This window comes from Alosa sapidissima, chromosome 9 (assembly GCF_018492685.1).
Source record: "Alosa sapidissima isolate fAloSap1 chromosome 9, fAloSap1.pri, whole genome shotgun sequence".
Lineage (NCBI taxonomy): Eukaryota > Metazoa > Chordata > Actinopteri > Clupeiformes > Clupeidae > Alosa > Alosa sapidissima.
The window spans coordinates 16,370,421-16,398,064 of NC_055965.1; the positions used below are offsets into that span (position 1 = coordinate 16,370,421).

General features: G+C 40.0%; 1 protein-coding gene and 1 long non-coding RNA gene across 2 annotated transcripts; both read left to right on the forward strand.

The window, feature by feature from the left end:
• The first annotated feature begins 2,746 nt into the window (after positions 1-2,746).
• LOC121718428 lies at positions 2,747-10,258 on the forward strand. Its single transcript, XR_006033948.1, has 3 exons — positions 2,747-2,757; positions 3,713-3,715; positions 10,079-10,258. It is a non-coding gene; the product is annotated as an uncharacterized LOC121718428 (long non-coding RNA).
• An 11,587-nt stretch (positions 10,259-21,845) lies between these two features.
• Positions 21,846-26,103, forward strand: LOC121718333 (microfibril-associated glycoprotein 4-like). The gene is made up of 6 exons (XM_042103353.1): positions 21,846-21,960; positions 22,631-22,846; positions 23,056-23,152; positions 24,642-24,809; positions 25,077-25,353; positions 25,735-26,103. Exons 1-5 carry the CDS (start codon positions 21,925-21,927, stop codon positions 25,340-25,342), a joined length of 783 nt encoding a protein of 260 aa, XP_041959287.1. The 5' UTR covers positions 21,846-21,924; the 3' UTR covers positions 25,343-25,353; positions 25,735-26,103.
• Positions 26,104-27,644: the final 1,541 nt, after the last annotated feature.

The following is a 27,644-nucleotide window of genomic DNA, read 5'->3' on the forward strand; positions in this document are numbered from 1 at the left end:
GACATCTCTGGAATTTATATCACCTAACTATAATGTTGTAATGTTGTGTTGAAAATATCTCCCTGCCACCTGTGTGAGCCTTCTGCCTCACTTCACACAGTACTGCCTAGATGAAGGTTTTCTCCAGATTCACAGGCAGTACATCACAGAATTAGGCCATGGTCACGGTACCAATCCACTTGCACGACACTTCTTTTTGTCGTGTCGCATTCCACTCTAGTCCTATGGGTGACGTCAAGCAACTTTAACGCGCCCGCAAAGCATTCCGGGAAGGCAGCGCTGCATTTGAAAATATGTCGTGCGTCAAAAAGATGGACGAAGCCCATCTTTATGCAAATGAATCCGTTGAACGCGAGGCGACTCTCCAATGAAAGGACGAGGTTGTAGGTCCTTTGTTCTACCACAGCGGTGCCTGTAAACAAATAATGTTTTAACGATCTCTTCCACGACCACCTAGTAGTCCATAAAACAAACGAAACTAGGATTTGGATGAATATATTGGCTGTTGGTGTTTCTGGTGAGGATTTGAGATTGCATTGAGTAGTTTAAATAAAACAAGATTTCCAAATGGCTTGCATAGTTTGTTTAGGCTATTAATGTGTTGTATATTGTTAAGTACATGCTTAAAATTGTGGTCCATTTGTGGAAAAACACTTAAGATACATTAAAACGAACAGAGTATGAGCTGGTAACTGACATTTTAAACAAAACGCCCACACACGACTGAACGTGGGGAGGCAGCGCGACATCTATGCGACACGACAAAATGAAGTGTCGTGCAAGTGGATCAGTACCGTGACGACAGAAACACCAACAGTCAATATATTCATCCAAATCCTAGTTTCGTTTGTTTTATGGACTACTAGGTGGTCGTGGAAGAGATCGTTAAAACATTATTTGTCTTGTAAGCGGAACCAAAGTTTCACATGCACCGTTGTGGTAGAACAAAGGACCTACAACCTCGTCCTTTCATTGGAGAGTCGCCTCGCGTTCAACGGATTCATTTGCATAAAGATGGGCTTCGCCCAGCTTTTTGACGCGCGACATATTTTCAAATGCAGCGCTGCCTTCCCGGAATGCTTTGCGGGCGCGTTAAAGTCGCTTGACGTCACCCATAGGACTAGAGTGGAATGCGACACGACAAAATGAAGTGTCGTGCAAGTGGATCGGTACCGTAAGTAGGCGTTCTACATACTCGACGCACCCGATCGGTAGCGTGACACCGTGACGTCAAAATGACGTAGATCTTGCTGGCGCGCCAGGATTTTAGCCAGGTAGCGCGAGGTAGCGCACCACTCATTTTTTTTCAGACGAGCGCGACAAAGCGGAAACAGGAAGATGGACTAGTTCGAGGGCAAGCGAGAGTTGCAGTGTTTTGTTACAGTCGTGAATTTGTAATAGTTTGCTGGATAAGTTAATAAAGTTACCAGCGAGAGTTGCAACACATGGAATTAAGAGGAAAGAATAGAAACGATTTATTTTCAAACAAAGGATATCTATTAAGGCCTGAACAAAATCTCTTTCCACTTCAGGAAATTACACAAACTCAGCCAGATGCTAGCTAGCTAGCCAACTAACTAAACTGTTTAAATTATTAAAATTTCCCTCGGGATGACTAAAGTATCTATCTATCTATCTATCTATCTATCTACCTGTGCGCACACCTTGGAAACTAGATGATAATGATGGTGGTAGTTGTGAATAGTAGCAACCAAAGTCTGAAGTACCATCACAGAGGCTAGCTAATAGCAGAGCCCGTTTACATTCTCTGCTACTAGTGTTTCTTAATGCAGCTTCTTCTGCTGTGTAACGTAGTTAGCATTAATCTTTTCACAACAGCGACACCTCTGTTGAGGAGAATATTGCAACTAGTGTCGTGACCACGACGCGCGAGTATAAATCGTTACGGCGCTTCTGTGACGTCACATTGTCACGCTACATGTCGGGTGCGTCGAGTATGTGGAACGTTAATCAGGCAATGAGTGTTGCCTACAAGCGCGAAAGGCGGAGCTGAATTTCCAGGAATGTCCCTCGTTGGCGAATGTATTTCAAAGATGGAGGCGCAACATGGATTCAGCCATTCGCGCGACTCGTGCGTATGTATTTGGAATAGCAGATTCTACACTTACGAGAATACTTTGATTAGTAGGTGGAAATAATTACACATGAATAAGCACATATTTTTGAAAGAACAAATGGGTTTTTGCTAAGAATTAACTCAAAAAAGTACACAATGTAGCTTTAAACTTACTTACTTACAATGTTAAAGAGTGAATTTGATTATGTATCGAGTATGTTATGGATGAAGGTGAGACGCCGGAGGGTTGCCGGTTCGAACACCGACCAGTAGGAACGGCTGAAGTGTCCTTGAGAAAGGCACCTAACCCCTCACTGCTCCCCGAGCGCCGCTGTAGCAGGCAGCTCACTGCGTCGGGATTAGTGTGTGCTTCACCTCACTGTGTGCTCACTGTGTGCTGAGTGTGTTTCACTAATTCACGGATTGGGATAAATGCAGAGACCAAATTTCCCTCACGGGATCAAAAGAGTATATATACTTATATACTTATATGCTATGTTTTAAGTCACATCTAGAGTGTAGGCTTTTAGAATATGTAGTTTAGGTGGTTGAATTACCTTTCCCTCAATGTATCAGCCATATACTTGGTTCACCGATATACAATATAAAACTATGTATTGTGCATGGTAAGGAGAAGGTATTCCTCATTAGCAACATACAAGAACAAGAACAATATTTGAGTAATTGTCCTCTGGGGCTTTCCCGTGCTAGAGAGCAACTAGAGGGCAAACAAGTGAAGCCAAACAGGGCAAACAAGTCTGTCACTGAGGTGAGTGACAGAATTGGGGCAGAGTAGCACTGTGCAACGCTCATGCAACGAACACTACACAAAGATGCTCAAAAAAGCTTCTCCATGTAGCTGTAATCATAATACACTTTGAGCAGGGTAAGCCCCAACCAATATTCAATAATGCTCAAAATGTCCCCCTCCCCATACTGTACATAAATTGTTTTATTGCAATAGCATTAGGACTGCAAGAAATGTAGGAGTTGTTCTCGACAACCAGCTAACCTTCTCAGATCATGTTGCCTCAGCCCTGTAGGGGATTTTCAGATTATGGTCAGTGTGGCGAAAGGAGAGAGCAGTGACCCCTCCTGGTCATGAACCCAGGTCTCCGTAGTACTAAATGTGGAGCTTGACCACAACGCCAAAAAGCCAGGCCCATTGGTATGACAGTCAGAGCGCATACTCATCCGTAGTGATGGCACTCAGTCACATCAGGATTAAATTGAATCAAAAATGCCCTACTCCCAAAGTATCCTGTAGTTGTATAGTTTAAGTGAAGTTGCATCTCTAAGTACCAACTTGAAGGGAGTTAATGTGTATATATATATATATATATATATATATATATATATATATATATATAATGATGTAGTGCAAAATTTAGGCCACCTCACCCCATCTGTCAAACCCCATGCCAGACACCTGGGTGTCATCCTCGACTCCGACCTCTGCTTTGACAAACAGATTAGCTCTGTTGTCAAAAATATTTATCAGCTCAGAACAATCTCCCACCTCAAATCTTTCCTGTGTCACAATGACCTTGAAAAAGTTATCCATGCATTATTACATCACGGCTGGATTTTTCCCTCTACCTTGGCCTCCCCTAATCCTCACTTAGATGTTTGCAGCTGGTCCAAAATGCAGCTGCACATGTTCTAACTGGCAACAGGAGGCATGAACATATCACCCCCATTCTGGGGTGCGTTTCCCAAAAGCATCGTTGCTAACTACGGTAGCAACTAACATGGTTGCAACTATGTAAGTACGACACAACTGTTCCCCAAAACGATAGTGTGAACTGGTGGTGGAACTTACATAGTACGATGCATCGTGACACTGCGTCAGTGTTTCCCAAAATACAGAGCAGACATGAGAGTGCAGTTGTGAGATGAGAATGAAGAACATGAGATAGAGGAAAGGTCATACGATAATTATCTTGTTGCAAGACATCAACAATGCTGCGCTTGCAGAAGCAGGATATGTTTGTTTTTGAGAGGGCTCATTATCCCCAAGAAGACAGTGAAACTTTAAACACTGGGTCACACCAGAACTGAAATAACTTCTGGTAACACTTTATGAAGGGTCCATGAATTATCATGAATTCAATATTTCATGATTTATGTATTACTTCATTCCTTAATATCTCATGAATCATCAGAAATTGTAAATATAATATATCAAAGCATAGCGTTTTACTGTATATTCTCATGAAGCAAATTACAATGGTAGATGATTATGAAATCAATTATACCGAATAGCCTACGTTTTATATCATACACTATGATAGTTTGATCTACCCTGGAGCTCTTTACAACAAAAACTATCGTTCTCAGTTGTCATTGGCAAGCAGTTGCTGCACAGACACCATTGGTTGCTTCCTCATCTCTTAGATTGTCTTCATTTTCACGTAAATCTTGAGTACCATCTTCCGCATTATTCTCTTGATTTACAGTCCCCCCACACGCACATATTTTAAGTATGTGGATGAGACTGCCCTGAATTGTGTATAGGGATATCGCTACAGATTAAAGGAATGAACTGGAACAAGAACAAGAACAACACTTCAGCAACATTTGACAGTGTGGGGCTTTCCAGTGATGTGTTTCCAGTGAGCTGCTGGAGAGGGCAAACACGCAAACAGGGCAAACAAGTCTGCCGCACAGCTGAGTGACAGAATTGGGGCAGAGTGGCGCTGTGCCGTCTAAATCCTCATGCACCAAACACTACACAAAGCTTTTCAAATGTTTAAATTGGATCTTGACCATTTGATCTTTTCACTGTAATATGTTTATATGAAACAATCTAGATAGGACACGTAGTTTAAGAGAAAACAATTTTGAAAATATATAGTTCCGCTATGGGCATGATGATTTGTTCAGAATTGTTCAATGGTTCTCAGACGACACTTTTGTCCAAAGCAACTTACAATGAATGACATCGATAAACATTACATTAACATTAAAATGAACAGTTTAAAGTCAAGTCATTTAGCCAATATTATAATACCAATATTACAGTATATTATAGACTAAATAATAAAAAAAGAAAAACAGAATAATAACCACACTGCACATTTTTGGTATTAATCAACAACACTCACCAGTGTTGCAAGGTAACTTGGGTAGGCATTATGGCTAAATGTTACTTTCTTATGATAATGTTAATTTTTTCTCTTAAATATTTATTGTGGCTCAATATGTTGTCAAGGTAGAAGAAGCAAATTGACCGCATGGGATTTTCAGATTATGGTCAGTGCATCGAAGGGAAAGAGCAGTGACCCCTCCCGGTCGTGAACCCGGGGGTCTCGGGGGTACTAAATGTGCAGCTTGACGGCAACGCCAAAAAGCCAGGCCCATTGGTATGGCAGTCAGAGAGCATACTCAACCGTAGTGATGGCACTCAGTCACATCAGGATTAAATTGAATCAAAAATGCCCTACTCCCAAAGTATCCTGTAGTTGTATAGTTTAAGTGAAGTTGCATCTCTAAGTACCAACTTGAAGGGAGTTAATGTGTATATATATATATATATATATATATATATATATATATATATATATAATGATGTAGTGCAAAATTTAGGCCACCTCACCCCATCTGTCAAACCCCATGCCAGACACCTGGGTGTCATCCTCAACTCCGACCTCTGCTTTGACAAACAGATTAGCTCTGTTGTCAAAAATATTTATCAGCTCAGAACAATCTCCCACCTCAAATCTTTCCTGTGTCACAATGACCTTGAAAAAGTTATCCATGCATTATTACATCACGGCTGGATTTTTCCCTCTACCTTGGCCTCCCCTAATCCTCACTTAGATGTTTGCAGCTGGTCCAAAATGCAGCTGCACATGTTCTAACTGGCAACAGGAGGCATGAACATATCACCCCCATTCTGGGGTGCGTTTCCCAAAAGCATCGTTGCTAACTACGGTAGCAACTAACATGGTTGCAACTATGTAAGTACGGCACAACTGTTCCCCAAAACGATAGTGTGAACTATGGTGGTGGAACTTACAGTTCGTAAGTAGTACGATGCATCGTGACACTGCGTCAGTGTTTCCCAAAACCATAGAAGCAACTAACGTTCGCAACCACTATCGTAAAGTTGTGTAGTTACAGCTACACCTCTCGACCTGTAGTAGCCTATGTAGTAAGAACCATAGTTGCTGGAGACGACGTAACCCTGATGACGGAACACGCAGCGGACAGATGGATGAGAGGTAGCCATTAAACGATCCCATAACATTGCTGTGGGATACCATACCATAGCATTGCTGGAGGCTACAATTGCACATTACTGGACAACGTTATGTGGTACAGTCGAAAGTGAAGTGTTGTGACGTTAGCCTACAACAGAGCGGCCTGTGGTGAAGTGTTATGGTGACCGCAATCATGTGTTGTTATTATTCGTGAATTTACATGTAGCCTAATGCTAATGTGTCAGCACAGATTCTTTTGAACACCCGTTAAGTTATCTGGTGATAAAGCTTTTGAATGCCAACGGTATTGTTACGTGAGGCTAGCATTGTAATTGTTATAAAAGGATAACGTTACATTGTAGTCGTATGTTAAGTGTGTTTGGATGAAGCATCTGCTTATCATACACATAGCTAACGGTATATGGACTCTACAGCCCATTATGATGTGGTGAAGTGACTGTGCTGTGGCAGAGATGTAGCGTGTGCTTTACATGAGAGAGGTCGGGTTCAAGACTGAGTCGATGGGCGTGAGGTGAGTATGCCTGTGGTGTGGGTTTTGTGTTGTATCTTGTCTGATCACAAGCTATGTTTAGCGGGTGTAGAAGTTAGGCTACTCTTAGTTATTATATGATCTTGATATTTGAACACATAGCTGAATTATGTTGGTACAGTGACATTGGAGAATGCTGCTGTGAAGTTGAGTAGCCTCTCGCTTGGAGAATTTTGAACATAAGACCTCTGGGACTTAAGTGAGCATGCAGAGTGCTGTGGTCAGTGTCAAAATGTGACATGATTTTCACTGATTTAACTTGTCCTTCATGGCCCAGGTATGGGTAGGCCTGTCATTGGAGGCGGAAAAATTGTAAGATGCATTTGCTTTGTGACCTTTCAATCTGTGTATTTTGTATTTTGTATATTTTCTGTGTCATGGCTCATAGGAAACGTGTGTGTGTGTGTGTGTGTGTGTGTGTGGGAGGGATCATGGGGAGAAAGTGATGGTGGGAAAGTGAAGTACATTTACCCCCTCACCCCCACCAAACTAAAAGAAATGTAAAAAACATAAACAAAAGGGCAATGTGGCAGGGAATTGTGGGGTTTGGGTGTTTAGGGGCCAAACATATGTGCAACTAATTCCCAGTGTGCTTCCAGGCCAGTAGGAAGGTGTGAGCAGCCACTGGAATGACCTCTTCCACCTCCTCCACTAACAGCTCCTCATCAGCCGGCAGTGGGATGTGATCCTGAAGGGCCATGTTGCAGAAGCGCCGCCACCAAAACTACACTGCACGCCTTTGCAGGATGGAGCTTCAGGCCACCAGCGGATTTGCTCACACACCTTTCCACATGCCCAGGGCCCTCTCCACAACAACGCGGGTCCGGCTATGGGCGTTGTTGTACCGCACCTCTGCCGCGCTGTTGGGCTCCTAGATGGAGCAGTTGACATGCTTGTATTATCATAGGGGGTTGATGGAATAAAGTAGGTCTTGAAATGTCAGTGCACTCAGGGAATATAGACATGCATTTGAAAACAACAGTATAGACTTTTCTACTATTTCAGCAGCAGAAGGCAACAACATGAGCAGCACCTACAGTAACACTGTGTGTGTGTGTGTGTGTGTGTGTGTGTGTGTGTGTGTGTGTGTGTGTGTATGTTGGTACAGCTGGCGTAGATCCTTCAACCATTTGAACATTGAAACATTTGTGCTATGTGAACTGTCATTTTGTGGTTGTGATTCAACACACAACTTCATAACTACAATGGATGAAAAGTAATGGTAAAAAAAACAGTGTTCAGTTTTCAGTGTCACAATGAAAACACATAACAAGGGCAACATTGGAAAAATGCTGCATAAAGGCATGAAAATATTCCAGTGAAATGAAGGGCAATCATAAAATAAAGTATTCATTTGTATAGCGCTTTTAGAACAGAGTGAAACCCAAAGCACTTACACAACAACATGTTGTTCATTGTTCATATTACATATCCATATTTATTCTGCTCTTACTGTAAGGTAACTGCTAAGATACTGCACATATTTATATTTCATTTATATTACTCTAAACCACCTTCTGCAAACCAACTGTATACTACTGTCTACACTGCACTATATGTCTTGTCCTGTCTATGCACCACCTGTCTATACTTTATATATCACATTGCACTTTTCTGCCTTTTTGGCACTTCTGGTTAGATGCAAACTGTATTTGGTTGTATTTGTACTTGTGCTCTGCACAATGACAATAAAGTTGAATCTAATCTTACCATGCCAATTTTCATAGAACATAATATACATCTATCCTAAGCCTAGGCTAGTAAGCATATGGTCTCCAATCAGTAGTTAAAACTAGGACTACAGGTTCTAAACGATCATAGGAATATTTAGTGATTGAGCCTATCCAAGATTCCAACACCATTGTTAATTGATTATTATCCAGGCTCGAACCTACGACTACAAGATCCAAAGTGCAGAGGTCTATCCTTTCACACCACCTTGTCACGCTACAACAAATGAAAATATTGGCCAGTATTTAGCCTATATGTAGGCTATTTGGTGTGTTTCATTAAATGTGTAACTTATTTGTTCACATTTGCTCGGTTGGCGATTTATGCTTCACTGATTAGGCTAATTAGTAGGCTACGTTCAATAGACGTTATTATTAAAATTATCATTATGCCTATTATTATTATTATTAATAGCCTAATATATTGTCAGGGTTCGGACAGACGACCAGAGGACCACAATTGCGTCACACCAGAAAGTTTATTAAACTTAAGGGAAAAGTGAAGTAGGGAGTGAGTGAAGGCTCCTGGGGTTACCGGGAATAACAGGGATTACAGGGGTTCTGTCCAATGTGCTGTGTCTGTGTCTGTATCCCCCCCAGAGGCAGCGATGCGTCCTATGACGCCGGTGGTGGGTGGTCCGGAAGTCCTGGGGGGGGCACACAGACACAACAGGCAGATGAAACGAGGCAGAAGTACCGTTTAAGGGAAATCCGAATTCGTAGTAGCAAGGCAGAAGGCTGGTCAGAGTTACCGGGATCAAAGAGTAGTCAGGGGTCGTTACGGCAGAAAGCAGGTCTGGTTCTCTGGGGCAGAAGAGTAGCCAAGATTCAGGCAGGTCCGGGGTTACAAAACAAGAGTCAGCCAAAAGCGCGAACAAACAGGTTCCGGGTGTGAGCTTTGCAGACGATCTGACAAAGGAGAGCTGAAAGACAGGGCTTTAAATACTGGGAGAGGTTAGTGGGTAATGCAGCGCAGCTGGCAGAGTAATTAGAGCAGAGCAGAGCAGGGACAGGTGGAGCTAGTTAGGCTGAGTAGAGAGAGTGGTGAGCAGAGTGGAAGATAATGGAAACCAATTAAGGTGGTAACCCGGTGGAGTGAGAGGGCTCATGACATATATATATATATATATATATATATATATATATATATATATTTAAAAAGCATACATAGCCTAGGGCCTATTGAAATTACTGCCTATTGTTGTAATACTGTAAGTATTGTCATCATCATTATTATTATTATTATTATTAATGATATTATAACTGCTGGGCCCAGCTAAAAACCCACCTTTACTCCCTGGCCTTCCTTGCTCCCTAACCCTGTACTCCTGCTCATCATATGTATGTCTTTGTTGTGTGCCCTGATATTGAAGGTTTCCATTTATTTATGTTTTTATGTTCTTATGACTATTGGTCTAATGTGTTTTTCTGTATTATTTGTCTTAGTCTTTAACTTTAGTTATTCGCTGTACAGCACTTTGATCAGTTTATGCTGTGTTTAAATGTGCTTTATTAGTTAAAGCTACCTTGTGTAAGAACTTCTCCCATCTAGCGGTGAAATTCTATATGACAACCAACAGAATATTACTTTCTAGCCCCTCCCATTCCGAGCGCATTTTAACTCCTACGGTGGCCGTTTCATGCCAAGGTTAACATGGCTTCCAGTACTAGGCCTACGACTTCGTCCAGTGTTCCTTCCAGTGATACTTTAGAAAACAATTACACGTTGCATTTAGTTACTGTATATAGCCAGTAAACATGTTGGTTATGACCTCTATGTAAAGTGAATAATAGTTTTACGTTTTCGGGGACATTCCAGAATTAGAGGACATTTTGGCATTTACACTTCTTAAATAATTATTTTCTATTTTAACATTTTATGTTGAATATTTAAGAAATATAGGTCATAAACTTCTAAATTATATGATTTGTCAAGCTAAGGCATCAACGGTACTTTTTCCACCTCATATGTTTTATTTGCTGTGTACATGTAGTTACGCAACCCTGTTACAAATACAAAATAGCATGAAAAAAGTAACATTTTTAAATATTTTTCAGTAAATCCTTTTTCATCCAATAAAGGAAGTCATTTTACACTGAATAGTCATATGATTTCAGGTAAGATTGTTAATATATATTATATATGTTAATTAGACTATCAAATTAATTATCTTCCATTTGAACAGTGACATACAGTTGTTTTTAATAATTCCAGTATCTATTGTAAAATCTGTTCTAAGGACTATTGATGTAATTTTTTGTGTGATAGCAAAATTACTTACCATTATTTATCCTTGTTTTAATAAAAATGTTTTTGTAACAGGGTTTCAAATTGAGTCATAACATCATAAATCTGTAGAAATCCATTACAAATTCTGATATTAGGCCTATCTATTGCAAATAATCACAAATATCTAACCAAAATGTGTTTATTTTCAGCTGTAATTGAATCTCAACATGTATTTTAGCCCACTATGCTGCAATGAAGCTGTACTAACAGAAGAAAATCTGGCAATTTATTTAAAATATGTAAATAATGTTTAATTATACAAATAAATTCATTTTTATAATTTAACTCAGCATATTTAATCATAAATATGTCAGAGTTAACAAAAAATACCCTGATAACTATGATAATAAACATGTTACTTTAATTAGAGTAACAGGGTTGCGAGTAACAGGGTTGCGAATTAATGCTAATATAGCATCTACCTTATGAACAGAAGCTAGCTGTAAAATTTAGCTATTTTACCAAGGTCAAGGACCAATGTGGTTATACAAATACAGAAAATAAAAATTGAAATTATTCAACATTAATCTGAAAACATGAGTAACAGGGTTGCGTGGTTAAGCTTTACGTACTCAATTATCCCAGAAAAGTTTGAAAATATATTAAAATTGGAAGAGGACACTCACCTTTTGTCTACCCATGTTTTTTGAAAATGATTGGATGATGTCATTTCTTGTTTGTAATATGACATAATATTTTAACCCTTTATTAGCCAGGCAAAAATGATATTGGTAACAGGGTTGCGTGCACATTCGGGGACACAACTTCATGGCACAATAAATAGTATTCAAAATATGTTATATTCAAATCAATTCTTTTTTACAGATACAATAGATGCGTATCCACAAAATACTGCAAAAGATAATATATTAAAGACTTATTTTAGCTGTTCAATTTGATTTAAAAGTTGGTCATCAGGAGCCGGGGACAGGATAAAAAACCCATTTTAAGGGGTGTTCCAGAACTAATCAGTATTTTTAATCATGTAAAGGAACCACTTTTCCCCAGCAGATTATTATGTTTTGCTTTATGACAGTTTCACTTGCAGGTTATGTGAACATTTTTGTTATTTTGGACTTGAGTATTTGAAATATCAGGGGGGGGGACACCAAATGTCCTCTAATTCTGGAATGTCCCTTCGTTATTTTGGTAGGTTACTATTTCATTGCTAGCATCAGCTATCAGGTTCCCAAACGAATGCATGCTAATGTTAGTATCAGTGCTATCGTTATTCTGTATGTGCGAGATTAATAGTGTAAAGGCCATGTTTACAGCGTAGCCTACTATTTTTCTCAGTGAGCAGAGTCAGAGATCAGTCGATGCAAAGGAGGTGCGAGGGAAAGGTAAAGGAAGAGGGAAAGGTAAAGAAAAGCCAAGAGCCGGTGGCAGAGGATCGGTGAGACCTCCTAGGCAAAGAAAAAGTAAGACTATCCAAAGATGAGAAAGGAAAGAAGCAACGGAGGTTTGTGTTTTTAATATTTCTCTGAACAGTATCAATGTCAATGACACCGAAATTAGCTCGGAAGCTGCACCAGGCACGTTCGTTTGCGTTGCGTCTGCTGCCACTACACCAGAAAAGAAATAGACCATTCTTCTAAAATTGATTTTACACGTTGTGAACGGAACGTTTCAGTTACGCGCTTGGTGTAGCTTCCCTGCCTGTTTGTATCTCCATTTATATGTAGCAATTTCTAGCTGTTGCCAGTCAACTGCATGATGCGAGTTGTCTGCCAGTGAAATCACGACACATATGATTACATTATGGTCTATAGAAAATGTTACACAACAACATTTCCACCTTTTCATTGTCCATACACATAGTATTCTTCATCATTTTGTGTGAACACTTGAAAAATGACACAGAGTACTATTACTACTATTCTGCTAATAATCTAACTTTGCTACCTAAACAAGACTATCTGATCTTATTTCTTGTGTCTTATTTCTTCAGAGACTTGTGGATGGAATGAGCCTGCAAGAGCACAGGAACCTCACCACACAGTTGCTAGTGAGGCAGCCAGGTCTGGTGTTTGATGCATCAGTGCAGACATGTCGTCCCCCCACCTGTGCCAGGGATGCCTTGAGACATGCCAACCGATCGGGAGAGAAAATGCTGTGGACAAAACCCTGCCACCTGTGTGAGCCTTCTGCCTCACTTCACACAGTACTGCCTAGATGAAGGTTTTCTCCAGATTCACAGGCAGTACATTACAGAATTAGGCCATGTAAGAGAGCCAGGTGATGACAATAGAGTTCAGATATGCTACCTACAGACATTTCATTTTCTGGCAGCATGGGTCTCTAGGACAGGGTAATAGAAGAGTGATCCCAAGCTGTGTGTGTAGGATAAGGGATAAATTCCCTGACCCTCAGGGACATCTCTGGAATTTATATCACCTAACTATAATGTTGTAATGTTGTGTTGAAAATATCTCCCTGCCACCTGTGTGAGCCTTCTGCCTCACTTCACACAGTACTGCCTAGATGAAGGTTTTCTCCAGATTCACAGGCAGTACATCACAGAATTAGGCCATGGTCACGGTACCGATCCACTTGCACGACACTTCTTTTTGTCGTGTCGCATTCCACTCTAGTCCTATGGGTGACGTCAAGCAACTTTAACGCGCCCGCAAAGCATTCCGGGAAGGCAGCGCTGCATTTGAAAATATGTTGTGCGTCAAAAAGATGGACGAAGCCCATCTTTATGCAAATGAATCCGTTGAACGCGAGGCGACTCTCCAATGAAAGGACGAGGTTGTAGGTCCTTTGTTCTACCACAACGGTGCCTGTAAACAAATAATGTTTTAACAATCTCTTCCACGACCACCTAGTAGTCCATAAAACAAACGAAACTAGGATTTGGATGAATATATTGACTGTTGGTGTTTCTGGTGAGGATTTGAGATTGCATTGAGTAGTTTAAATAAAACAAGATTTCCAAATGGCTTGCATAGTTTGTTTAGGCTATTAATGTGTTGTATACTGTTAAGTACATGCTTAAAATTGTGGTCCATTTGTGGAAAAACACTTAAGATACGTTAAAACGAACAGAGTATGAGCTGGTAACTGACATTTTAAACAAAACGCCCACACACGACTGAACGTGGGGAGGCAGCGCGACATCTATGCGACACGACAAAATGAAGTGTCGTGCAAGTGGATCGTTACCGTGACGACAGAAACACCAACAGTCAATATATTCATCCAAATCCTAGTTTCGTTTGTTTTATGGACTACTAGGTGGTCGTGGAAGAGATCGTTAAAACATTATTTGTCTTGTAAGCGGAACCAAAGTTTCACATGCACCGTTGTGGTAGAACAAAGGACCTACAACCTCGTCCTTTCATTGGAGAGTCGCCTCGCGTTCAACGGATTCATTTGCATAAAGATGGGCTTCGCCCAGCTTTTTGACGCGCGACATATTTTCAAATGCAGCGCTGCCTTCCCGGAATGCTTTGCGGGCGCGTTAAAGTCGCTTGACGTCACCCATAGGACTAGAGTGGAATGCGACACGACAAAATGAAGTGTCGTGCAAGTGGATCGGTACCGTAAGTAGGCGTTCTACATACTCGACGCACCCGATCGGTAGCGCGACACCGTGACGTCAAAATGACGTAGATCTTAATGGCGCGCCAGGATTTTAGCCAGGTAGCGCGAGGTAGCGCACCACTCATTTTTTTTCAGACGAGCGCGACAAAGCGGAAACAGGAAGATGGACTAGTTCGAGGGCAAGCGAGAGTTGCAGTGTTTTGTTACAGTCGTGAATTTGTAATAGTTTGCTGGATAAGTTAATAAAGTTACCAGCGAGAGTTGCAACACATGGAATTAAGAGGAAAGAATAGAAACGATTTATTTTCAAACAAAGGATATCTATTAAGGCCTGAACAAAATCTCTTTCCACTTCAGGAAATTACACAAACTCAGCCAGCTGCTAGCTAGCTAGCCAACTAACTAAACTGTTTAAATTATTAAAATTTCCCTCGGGATGACTAAAGTATCTATCTATCTATCTATCTATCTATCTACCTGTGCGCACACCTTGGAAACTAAATGATAATGATGGTGGTAGTTGTGAATAGTAGCAACCAAAGTCTGAAGTACCATCACAGAGGCTAGCTAATAGCAGAGCCCGTTTACATTCTCTGCTACTAGTGTTTCTTAATGCAGCTTCTTCTGCTGTGTAACGTAGTTAGCATTAATCTTTTCACAACAGCGACACCTCTGTTGAGGAGAATATTGCAACTAGTGTCGTGACCACGACGCGCGAGTATAAATCGTTACGGCGCTTCTGTGACGTCACATTGTCACGCTACATGTCGGGTGCGTCGAGTATGTGGAACGTTAATCAGGCAATGAGTGTTGCCTACAAGCGCGAAAGGCGGAGCTGAATTTCCAGGAATGTCCCTCGTTGGCGAATGTATTTCAAAGATGGAGGCGCAACATGGATTCAGCCATTCGCGCGACTCGTGCGTATGTATTTGGAATAGCAGATTCTACACTTACGAGAATACTTTGATTAGTAGGTGGAAATAATTACACATGAATAAGCACATATTTTTGAAAGAACAAATGGGTTTTTGCTAAGAATTAACTCAAAAAAGTACACAATGTAGCTTTAAACTTACTTACTTACAATGTTAAAGAGTGAATTTGATTATGTATCGAGTATGTTATGGATGAAGGTGAGACGCCGGAGGGTTGCCGGTTCGAACACCGACCAGTAGGAACGGCTGAAGTGTCCTTGAGAAAGGCACCTAACCCCTCACTGCTCCCCGAGCGCCGCTGTAGCAGGCAGCTCACTGCGTCGGGATTAGTGTGTGCTTCACCTCACTGTGTGCTCACTGTGTGCTGAGTGTGTTTCACTAATTCACGGATTGGGATAAATGCAGAGACCAAATTTCCCTCACGGGATCAAAAGAGTATATATACTTATATACTTATATGCTATGTTTTAAGTCACATCTAGAGTGTAGGCTTTTAGAATATGTAGTTTAGGTGGTTGAATTACCTTTCCCTCAATGTATCAGCCATATACTTGGTTCACCGATATACAATATAAAACTATGTATTGTGCATGGTAAGGAGAAGGTATTCCTCATTAGCAACATACAAGAACAAGAACAATATTTGAGTAATTGTCCTCTGGGGCTTTCCCGTGCTAGAGAGCAACTAGAGGGCAAACAAGTGAAGCCAAACAGGGCAAACAAGTCTGTCACTGAGGTGAGTGACAGAATTGGGGCAGAGTAGCACTGTGCAACGCTCATGCAACGAACACTACACAAAGATACTCAAAAAAGCTTCTCCATGTAGCTGTAATCATAATACACTTTGAGCAGGGTAAGCCCCAACCAATATTCAATAATGCTCAAAATGTCCCCCTCCCCATACTGTACATAAATTGTTTTATTGTAATAGCATTAGGACTGCAAGAAATGTAGGAGTTGTTCTCGACAACCAACTAACCTTCTCAGATCATGTTGCCTCAGCCCTGTAGGGGATTTTCAGATTATGGTCAGTGTGGCGAAAGGAGAGAGCAGTGACCCCTCCTGGTCATGAACCCAGGTCTCCGTAGTACTAAATGTGGAGCTTGACCACAACGCCAAAAAGCCAGGCCCATTGGTATGACAGTCAGAGCGCATACTCAACCGTAGTGATGGCACTCAGTCACATCAGGATTAAATTGAATCAAAAATGCCCTACTCCCAAAGTATCCTGTAGTTGTATAGTTTAAGTGAAGTTGCATCTCTAAGTACCAACTTGAAGGGAGTTAATGTGTATATATATATATATATATATATATAATGATGTAGTGCAAAATTTAGGCCACCTCACCCCATCTGTCAAACCCCATGCCAGACACCTGGGTGTCATCCTCGACTCCGACCTCTGCTTTGACAAACAGATTAGCTCTGTTGTCAAAAATATTTATCAGCTCAGAACAATCTCCCACCTCAAATCTTTCCTGTCTCACAATGACCTTGAAAATTAATCAAAAATGCCCTACTCCCCCTCCTCTGCTTCCCTACCTTCTAGCTGCAGTATTGTATAATCTTATCCCAAAGTATCCTGTAGTTGTATAGTTTAAGTGAAGTTGCATATAATCTTAGCAATAAGTAGATGCAGCATATTGAGTCTTGAAATGTCCACAAGAAACCATAGCAATGGAATATCCATGCTGTTTCATCCAATAGTTGTGTAGATGTATAGTCCATCTTAAACACAGCAATTGAATTGAAATATAAATGGCAAAGATTTATATTTTTGTGTAATTCTTCAATATTTAGTGTAGTCATTCCATATCAGAGACCCTGAAATACAATCCCAATACAAGCATGAAAATTCAGAGTGTTACCTTTCATTTGAGACCAAGATTATGCCTCTACACAAAGGGGTTCATATGCAGTAAGCCTTTGATTGTCAGTATGCATTTTGGGTTACCATTTGGGTTTACAAAACGCATGAGCATACCTTTGCAAATAATGGTCTAAAATACTCATATGTTGATTCTATATTGATCTACATTTACACACAGCTTCACAAGACCTGGTGCTAGGGCTCAGTTGTGTTTTTAAGTCATGTGAAGTTACCTAGAGCAGTGTTTCCCAAAGTCTGGGTCGCGGGAGATTTTATTTGGGTCGCCAGCACAATGTATGTTGTGTTATAGGCCTAACTGATACCATTTGTCATTTGATACCAGGAAAGCTAACAGTTTTCTATTAGGATGTTAACTACCACAGTCACGGTTTTATCATAAAAGCTCATGAAACTGGCGCATGAAACTGGGGGACGAATGCATCGCAGAGGGGGTGCCAGAGCATGGATCTACCTCTCAAAATGAAACTGTTCTGTGGGGCGCCTGCCATGTACCTCGCAGTTGCAAACTACAAGGGACATGAATCCGCCTATTTGCACGAACATTAACAGATACCAGCTCCTCAACTTTACCGATTAAAATCTAGTGACCATGCTGTCAACTAAAGCAGACAACCATAGACCGGACATAAGACCATTCAATTTGCATGTAGATAGTTTCGATTGTAGATGCAATCTTTAAAGTTAGCAACCTCCTCACATTCTTATTTCTGATTTAAAATGCACAACAGTGCATTATATTAGGCTACAATTTAAATGGACATTTTAAACACTATTCCTCTCGTTTTCTACCTCGCTAACTCCAAAGTAAAGGCGCATTCTTCCGGCTATTGCGCAAAAGCCTCTTGTTCTGATATAACGACTATACAATATAATATATATATATATATATATATATATATATATATATATATATATATATATAATACAACAATACAATATAACGACTTGAGTTATTTGCTGTTTACATCGGAATTGACGTCCACAGTGTTATGGACCCATTTGTCTGCAACGCAACGTACAATTTTTTTTTTTTAGAAATACAGGAACAGCTTAGATGCTGACGAATGACGACTGCGCAACATCCGAGAATTTCCCCAATCTTTTCAGTAGTCGTTTCCAACTTTTCACGCTGATGGTGCTCAAAATGCAACACAACCGTGTTCAAAGCAGGATCTATCAGATATCAATGTATGGTTGGGGAAGGCATAGAAAAGTTGGAGAACCTGTGGCCTAAAACAATATTGGTGGTTGCAGGGTAGATTTGAAGTGAAATGGGTCGCGATGGTCTGTCTGTCTGTCTGTCTGTCATTTTTAAAAAGTGGGTCCCCAGAAAAAAAGTTTGGGAAACACTGACCTAGAGGGCTGAAATGCAGTCAGTTTAGAGATGCTTGTAATCTGGCAGAAAGAAAAAAACAATATTCTATAGTAAATATTAACATGATAAAACTATGTAATTAACATCATAACTATGTAATACACTGACACAGAGTTACACAGGCCTGTGTAACTCTGTGTCAGTGTATTACATAGTTATTCTCATAATTACCCAAGACGCATTGAGCGTGAGACACACGCATTTCAATGACTTCACACGCTCACACGCCACACATGGCATTTCTCACTCCGAGAAACTTAACTTGCCCGCACAGAAATTCCTAAGGGCTATATTTTACAAACGTGTCACACAACGTTGTTGTCTGTGCGCTCATTCACTGTGCGCTGTTCAGTTACTAACCTATCGGCCAATCAGAAAATAGGGTTTCTCAACCAATCAGGAAATAGTTTTGTTTTGTTGCCGGGCGAACTTTGAGTTTCAGTTTCGTGAGCAGTCTCGGCCTTCGGTGAATGCATAGCGGAGGTGGTAAACGAGGTGGAGTTGGAAGAGAACCAACTAGAGGTGGAAGAGAACAGGATAATCAGGTAATAACTTAATTAATTTCAATCTCTCATTAGTTACTATAGTTTTCCTACTCGTTGTTTAAGAACAATATAATTTAAGTGTTCGTTTGAATAGCAGCTTATTGCATATAGCCTATTGTTATAGGTCACTTTTAAAATCATGTCATATTATATAATTATATCCTGGCCATGGATGCATTAACCACTGCATCTGTATTCAAAAATGTCGGGTAAAAAGCAATTAAGCATCCTCTCATTCACCCTGAGAGGAAAGCCCCCTAAAAGGTCCAGGTTAGTGGATGCTCAGAGGTGGTGAAAAGGCCCATTATTGAATTGTTAGTGCCATGTGTCAAATCTTTTCTTTTGCAAATCTGAGCAATTATAAATTATACTTTTGCCTCATTTTGACTTAGGAGGTCATTGCTCCTACATACTTTAGCCAATAATCAAATGCCTGGAAAGCTGAGGCACTGTTGGAAAACAATTAGAATAACTGTGTGATGTACTGACACAAAGTTACAAAGGCTAGATTATTCTTTTCTTTTTCTACCGGATAACAAGCACCTTCGAACTGACCACATTTCAGCCCTCTAGGTCTTGACTTGATATGACATGACTTGAGTCCTAGCATTAGGTTTTGTCATGCTGTGTGCAAAAGTAGATCAATATAGAATGACAACATGAGTACTTTAGACCATTATTTGCCAAGATATGCTCATGCATTTTGTAAAATGCCCTATGAAAACTCCCCATAGGACTTTGGGTTATCCAAAAAGCATACTGGCAATCAAATGCTTACTGCATATGAACCCCTTATAAGCATAATCTTAATTGGCCTCAAAATCTCACTCTTGCCTGTCCTCAAAACTTGAGAGCCCTGGTCTCAGTCTGGTTTTTAGTTTGGCCTATCATCAAATGTTTGACCTTTGGCTGTGCAATTTCAGACAAAAACTTGAAATTGGTACTGAGAACCATGTCCCTCGTCTCTGTAAGCAGCAAGTGGGGGTACTCTGGGAATACTGAAGGGAGGTGAGCTACATCTGTGGTGTGCTTTGTTTGGTCCTTGCTTAAAATATTATGTAGCCTCACCTGGAGGGGTAAGTAGGCCTACGAGCTACAAGTCAGTGGTTCAAATAAGGTCTGAGCGAAACAACGAAAACATAGCCCTTCGGTTTGGTGAGTTAAGATGTATTTACTATTCGTATTTTGTCACAAACTGTTGTCTTGTCCAGCCTGCAGCAGCAAGCATGACAGTTGAGAGGCATCCATGGTTATAGATTACTCCTCGACTTCTGCACCCAAGAAGAAGTGCTTTGCCTGTGCTTCGGCCCAATATAGTCAATACCTGCCTAGGAAATTGCCTCGTCTTAATCTGCATTGCAATTTGTACTCATCGTGAATACGCAAGCCACAAGAAGTATTTAGGGATTTTGTTTGTTGCCTCACTTTTACTCAAGACATGCTATTTGGCGAGGAGAGATTCTATTCACTATGCTAAGCTAAGCTAGCGGGGGGTACTGCAGGACTAAGACAATGCATGCACGGAGACAACAATGCTTTTGCTCACTTATCTAACTCTAGGGGAGACAGTGAATATCCAAATTTCATAAAATGGTAGTGTTTTCCTTTAAGAATAATTCTATGAAAAAGTGTAAATCCTTGTATCATTGCAAGGTAATGTAATGTTTCTGGGTTATTGTTAGCCTACTGTAGCCTATATAGCCTACTTTCAGAGGCCTAAATGTTCATTGCATTGAAAATCATTTTATCCTGCCTTGGAATGCATTTAAAAATACAATATCATTATTTGGCTGAAGGGGTTCAAAGTATGTGTTTCAAAGTGTACACAAAGAAAACATTACATCATTACAGCAAATAAGATGCAACGGTGAGGTCAAAAATATCCAAGCAACACTCAGGTGTGAGGAAGCACTGCAGGTTTATTCACGATACCGGGAGCAGGTCACTAGCAACAGCATGTTCCAGTAACACTACTCAAAGTTCTCTAGGGCGAAGCCCCATCTTATACATGTTAATTACATTGGTAATACAAATCACATGAGTACAATGGTCTTTTCCAAAAAATCCTCATACATGCAGAAATACAACAATACATATACACTTCTTGGACATAGCATGTGATCCATGCACCATACACAAGTCATGTGGCTACTCCAAGTAAGTAGATAATTGGTCAATACAATACATATACATCCTTCAGCATTCTCTTGCCATAGTCTAGTTCCTGCCGGGATATTCCTAATATTACTGCTTAAGGCAGAATACCCTTAACTCGTGACAAAGGGGGTCGCATGACCTTTATTAGAAATCATGACATGGAGAGAGCAAATGACAGACAAAGTTGATGCACAGTATTGAATGTATAGAAAGCATACAAAGAATATAAGAAAATAAAATGTTAATCACTTCTATGTAATACATGTAGATTAGTATTCACTTCGAATACATGTAAAATTATTAATAATCACTTCTATTTCATAAAAATGTTAGTAATCCAAAATTTCTCCTTCAACGGTGTAATTACAAATCATTTGAACTCCTCCCTCCTCTCTCATACAAACACATACATTATACATGACATAATATCATCATCACTAGTTTATCTTGTTTTTTCAGTTTTTTTTTCCAGATTTTCTTTTTTTTTTTCACTTGCTCTAGCTTCTATTTAAAGGGAAATCCATCACTCATTCTGCAGTTAGGAAACAAGTAAGATCTTCTACCGAGGCATTAGATAGTACATGTTTTTCAGTGACCAGAACCGAGGCATTAGATAGTACATGTTTTTCAGTGATCAGAAACTTACATCTAACATGGTGAGTGTCATCTTTTGTTATCAGCAGTTAGATTCAAAATTCATTTATTCAAGTTTAAAATGGCAAGGGTAGGCTACCACAGCATTAGGACATAGTTTTCACAACAGTGTAACACCAATATTACTTCAAGAAATATTGTAAAAACATTAGATTTTTAAAAACGGGCAACATACTATAATAAATAGTTAATTACAAAAAAATCAGCTTACAACGGGAAACCACCAGTAAGCGATTGAGAGGCCTATTGTTAAGCATTTATTAAGCATTTGTTGACTACACATCAACTTTCCATGATGTGTAAAGGTTACATTTACAATTATTCATTTAGCAGACATTTTTATCCAAACCATTAATGACTGTCTGATCCTTAACTAAGAGACTTAATATAGGAACAATGTTTTACAAATAAGGGACACATAAGTATTTAATACTTTAAATGCTGAATAGTGCGAAGTTATCATAAAGTGTTACTGATTGGGTGTGCTATTTAGTTATTTTGTTAGTTTGTTAGTTAATTATAGTTTGGTAAAATGTTAAATTGGCTATTGCCAAATAAACCTGACTGGAAATATAACACAAATATATGAATCTGTGGATCATGACATCATAACACTAAAAACCAGCTTAATTTCCCCAACCGCTTCTTGCTTGTTATTGTCTTTCCGTGCAGCTCTGCTCCTTCTTAGCTCTCTTGCTCCCCCTGGTGGTGAACTCCCACCCTGTCGGTCGAAGCCTGTTGCCCTTGGACTGTGAGGACATCTACCAAAATGGGTCCGTGCACAACGGGGTTTACACCATCTACCCAACGACAGCCGACAAGCCTGTGGAGGTGTACTGTGACATGGGGTGTACAGAGGATGAGAATCACAAAGATGGACAGTGGACGGTAAAACTTTCAAAACAATCAGTAGCAATATCAATTGACTGGATTGAAAAGGAGGTGTGAAATGGAAAATGCAAAATGGAAGAGCTTAAAGGTTGTATACAGTAGCTTAAAAATAAACTCCTGGTTATTATCTCTTAGCCTATTGTATATGTAGGCTACACTAAATGTGAAAAACAAGATTGACACACTTTTATGGTGGGCCTCTTCAGGTGATCCAGAGAAGAATGGATGGCACTGTAAACTTCTACCAGCCCTGGGATCACTACAAGGAGGGCTTTGGGAACAAGAACGGAGAGTACTGGCTGGGTAAGCACACTGCAGCTTGACACTTTCACCTAAGTAAAACAGACTTCTCAGTTACACTCTGTTTTCTATATCTTCATATTCATTAACTGAAGTGAACTGAGTAAATCAAGAGATTTATATAATTGCACTGACATCAATCTCTGGAGTGCCATGTAACATCTCAAATACATGCATTCAATCACATGTTAGCCACATTAAAGGTGCAGTCAGTGACAATTTCAAGCCAATAACAAAAACATCTCTTCAGGATTTGCTAGATGCCCTTGAGTATACTGTAAAAAAGAACAGGTCTCTGTAGGCAGCCTAGGCTCCGAAAACTGGAAACAAACTAAGTGGGGGCAGCCATTCCCCGAAACAGAAAAGACACTCTGTGTGGAGTTTCTCTGGGAGCTACCTCTCTGGTGTGTTTCATTTGGTCCTTGCTTAACGGGAGTCGCAGCCCATTTTGACCATTTTAGCATACCCTCGGTTTTAGTCATTTTTATCACTGCCATACATATTTCTGCCCTAAGTGTTTGGTATCATTTTATTCTTCTTTTTTTTTTTAGAAATATATAATGTGTAGACATACCCTATCTAAAACCACCCCAAAAATACAAAAAGCGTTTTTTTTTTATTTTAAAAGTTCAATCTTGAAGTAGAGCAACAAAATATTGTCAATGAACTGTTTTCTGATCATTATATTATTCATTCACATGCATACCAAACTAAAATAAACAAAGAAAACATCTCAAATAGGCCTACCAGAGAAGACATCTAAAAGGGCCAAAAAACTAGACACCCATTAGATGAGTTTATATGGCAATGCATGTGTCAATCAACAGACTGTATGTTCTTCTGAGCAGATAAGTGAGTACAGTTTAAAATTGTGTTATTTTTGTATCAGCACATTTTTTGTCCATGTTATCTGCTTCGTTTGATTTCGCCGTAAATCGCTGTTGTTTGTCTATTCCCGCCTTCACGGATGAACCCGAGCGCTGCCGAGTGGAACTTAGGCCTACTTCCGTCTTGACCTGGTTGTTTACATGCTCTGATTGGTCAAGATTACTGCCTTGTAAGCAAAGTGTTGTGGTATTTTGTGGGTAGTAGATTCATGGCAATGTTTTACTTATGTTAGTTGAGTTTATGTTAGACATCATGATAAAAACCTGGTCGATTACAATGGAATGTTCCAAAAATACACATTACTTTTCTGTATTTTTAAGAAACAGTTTATTTTGCGATCCCGACAGGTTACACACCCAACCATGGTAGGCCTATCATTTGAAAGTGCTATCCCTGCTCTTTTCGCGGAGATATTCGTGTTGATTCGGACGGTGCGTTTTCATGTCGTAGGCGACATGATGACTTCGAAGGGTTAAAATATAATTTTCGTTGTTTTGGACACATTACAGTCAATTGTTACAGGCCTTCATGAAACAGGAAGAGTTCTAAAATCCAGTCAGCAGTTCTGAATCCCTGACACACATGAATGTCGTCACATTTGCAGGTCTGGAGACTATTTTCAGCCTCACCTGGAGGGGTAAGTACGAGCTGAGGGTGGACATGGAGGACTGGGAGGGGGGCAGCGCCTACGCCCGATACTTGTCCTTCTCCATTGACTCAGAGGGCGATGGCTACGCGATTCACTTGGACGGATACATCAATGGTGGAGCGGGTGAGTTTGGGGTTTTCAGGATGATCAAAAGTATTGTCTCATCAACATGACATATCTTCTGAGCACTTTATTTTTATGTCGCAGTGTGATTGTCATTGGTTGACAAGTAGGCTACATTTTTTCCTATTAAATGTCTTTTAATATGGGGCAGGCTATGCAATTTCACTCATTTCAATGAATCACATAGCTCAATTAGGTAGCTTTGCACATCCATTCAGTTTGTCTTGTCATGAAAAAAAAAAACAGTTTTGTAAATGTGTCTTTTAGGTGATAGTCTATATTATGCGAATGGATGGAAGTTCTCAACCTATGACAAAGACCAAGACAACAGAAACTCCAACTGTGCAGACGACTATGATGGAGGCTTTTGGTTCAATAGCTGCCCATATTACGCCAACCCCAACGGGTTGTACAAGGGGAAGGAGAGTGTGGAGTATGGTACCGGAATCAATTGGACCTTCTGGAAAGGCCCTTATTACTCTCTAAAGTCCATCAGGATGAAAATCAAGAAGGTGGCTCTATCTGAGGCGTAATTAACAATCTAATCTCTCTCTCTTTCTCTCTCTGTCTCTTTCTCTCAGATCAAAATGTTGTGTTAGCATAAACTTGACTTAACTATGACACAATGACAAAATGAAAGGCATTAAAGGAACCATATGTAAAAAATGTATTTCAATTAATCATAAAATGGCCCTGATATGTCACTAGACATTAAGAAATCATGTTCATTTCAAATACTTATATCACTGACAACAGTAGTCCGGCCAGGATATTTGTCATTTAAAAACTGATGTTAATGTTGTGTTTTGTCATGTCATGTTGTCTTTTGGCCTGATGTGGCACCCTCCACCTATCTACTAATCACAAAGTCAGTAGTGTTTCGGCATCCGGGTTGGCAACCTCGAGTCAGGGGGGAGGGGATACTCCGCTCTACAGTAATTTGAAAGTGATTGTAATACCAGTTTTGGCCACAATATTATATGGTTCCTTTAAATGTGCTGCTTTCTCTTCAATTCCACTTGTTTGTTTGTGTGTCCAACATGAAATCAAGAGGGTGTTTCTATCTGAAGCATAATTGGTCATGGAATCTCTCTCTCTCTTTCTCATATTTTTATTTTTCATTTGTTATCATTGTTTTTGTGTGAAGCACATTGCATTGCCACCGTGTAAGAAATGTGCTATACAAATAAATTTACCTTGCCTTGCCTTCTGTTAGCATCAATGTGATTTTTCTTTTTCAGATTGTGAGACTATGGCAAAATGAAAGACATTAAAGGTGATACTTTCTCTTAAATTCCACTTGTTATTTTGTTTGCCAACTGTATTACTTCAACCACAACGAGCCATATCGTGCACCTGGCGCAAGGTGGTGCAAAGCGTGACACAAGGCCTATTCTTATCTTGCACTCAATAGTCAGGATATAAAGTGAGGAATTTTTCGCCTTGCGCTACACTTTTATTAAAGGTTGTGCCCAGGGGTGTGGCAAATAATGTCATAAGCTGTGGTCAGGCGCATTATCTAAAAATTGCTATCTTACACCCTCTGAAAATCATTAGACCACTGACTAAGGTTTATTGCGAAAGGCACATATAAAGCACAGCTGAAGATGCACTGTCATGAGATGTAAGCAGCAACTCCTCTACAGGATAAATATCCTTAGGATTTTTATTCAGTCATTTGAACATTATTGGGGTAAGTGTTTCTTTTTTCAGGCTATGTTTTCGATGGTAACCCCTCAGTCAATAGTGAAAGTAATTAACTGTAGAACTGTTTTGACCACGAGACAACGGTCAAGTTAGTTTCACTTTGCCTATGTGTTCAAATAATAAGCGAGTGCAGATGCATGTACTGTTACAGTACTCTGCTAGTCACAAACAGGTTTTAGAAAAACAAGGTTTAGTTGAATCCCTGTTACATGCAGTCTCGCATGCAAGCAGATTTCTTCAAATGTGCCGCTGAATACCGATGCACTGTTTGCTGTTAAATATAAAGGGAATGACATATGTCATTCTCATTGGTTTAAAGCAGGGGTTCTCAAACTTTTGGGCCCTCATGGAGTGGAAAATTCTCCAAGGACCCCTCATAATCGCAACACATAAAACTTAAGTTAATCATGTAGCTGTATAGTCTTTTTTTCTGTTAGATGCTTATGTTTTATGTATTTTAAAAGCATAGAGTGCTAATACCACAATAGTCATGTTAGCAAACTTTGACATGTAGGATTTTTTTAAAGGATTGTTGTTTCTTTGTCAAATGTAGGCCTATTGTGTCATTTTTCGCCATATAAAACAATTTCATATTTTGCAGCAAACTTTGTCAGGGACCCCCTGACAATGTGCTGCGGACCCCACTTTGAGAACCAATGGTTTAAAGGATGTTACGAACATCATGGATTGAAGTGCTGGTCGTTTTTGGATCATACAGTTTGCAGACAAACTGTTCTGCTGAGGATAGAATAGATGGACTTGGTACTTAATCCTCACCAAAGTTGTGGAGAAGATGAGGGCACTGCTGGAACACTTTCCACAGAATCCTTTTTCCTATTCCAGTGAACTGACTGGTAGTGTCACATCCAGTGATGGCATGAAATGCCAACAGACCATCCAGAATCTCATTTGACATTTTAATATCATGCACTTTAATGTAGTGTGGTTTCTTGGCAGGTTTATCTTCTTCCTGCTTTCATCCAAATTCCTGGGCTGTGTCACTGCATTGAATGATGAGCCTCTCATACCCTTTGGTTGTGGCATCATGACGTTGTGCCTTCATCTTCTCCACAACTTTGGTGAGGATGAAGTACCAAGTCCAGCTATTCTATCCTCAGCAGAGCAGTT

What these genes read in the sequence shown, in the direction of transcription:
- LOC121718333 (XM_042103353.1), top strand. Translation starts at nt 21,925, where the DNA reads ATGTTTTTCAGTGATCAGAAACTTACATCTAACATG. An exon ending in AGAAACTTACATCTAACATG is followed by an intron (nt 21,961 to 22,630) that starts GTGAGTGTCATC and finishes CTTTCCGTGCAG; the next exon opens with CTCTGCTCCTTCTTAGCTCT. An exon ending in GAACGGAGAGTACTGGCTGG is followed by an intron (nt 23,153 to 24,641) that starts GTAAGCACACTG and finishes TCACATTTGCAG; the next exon opens with GTCTGGAGACTATTTTCAGC.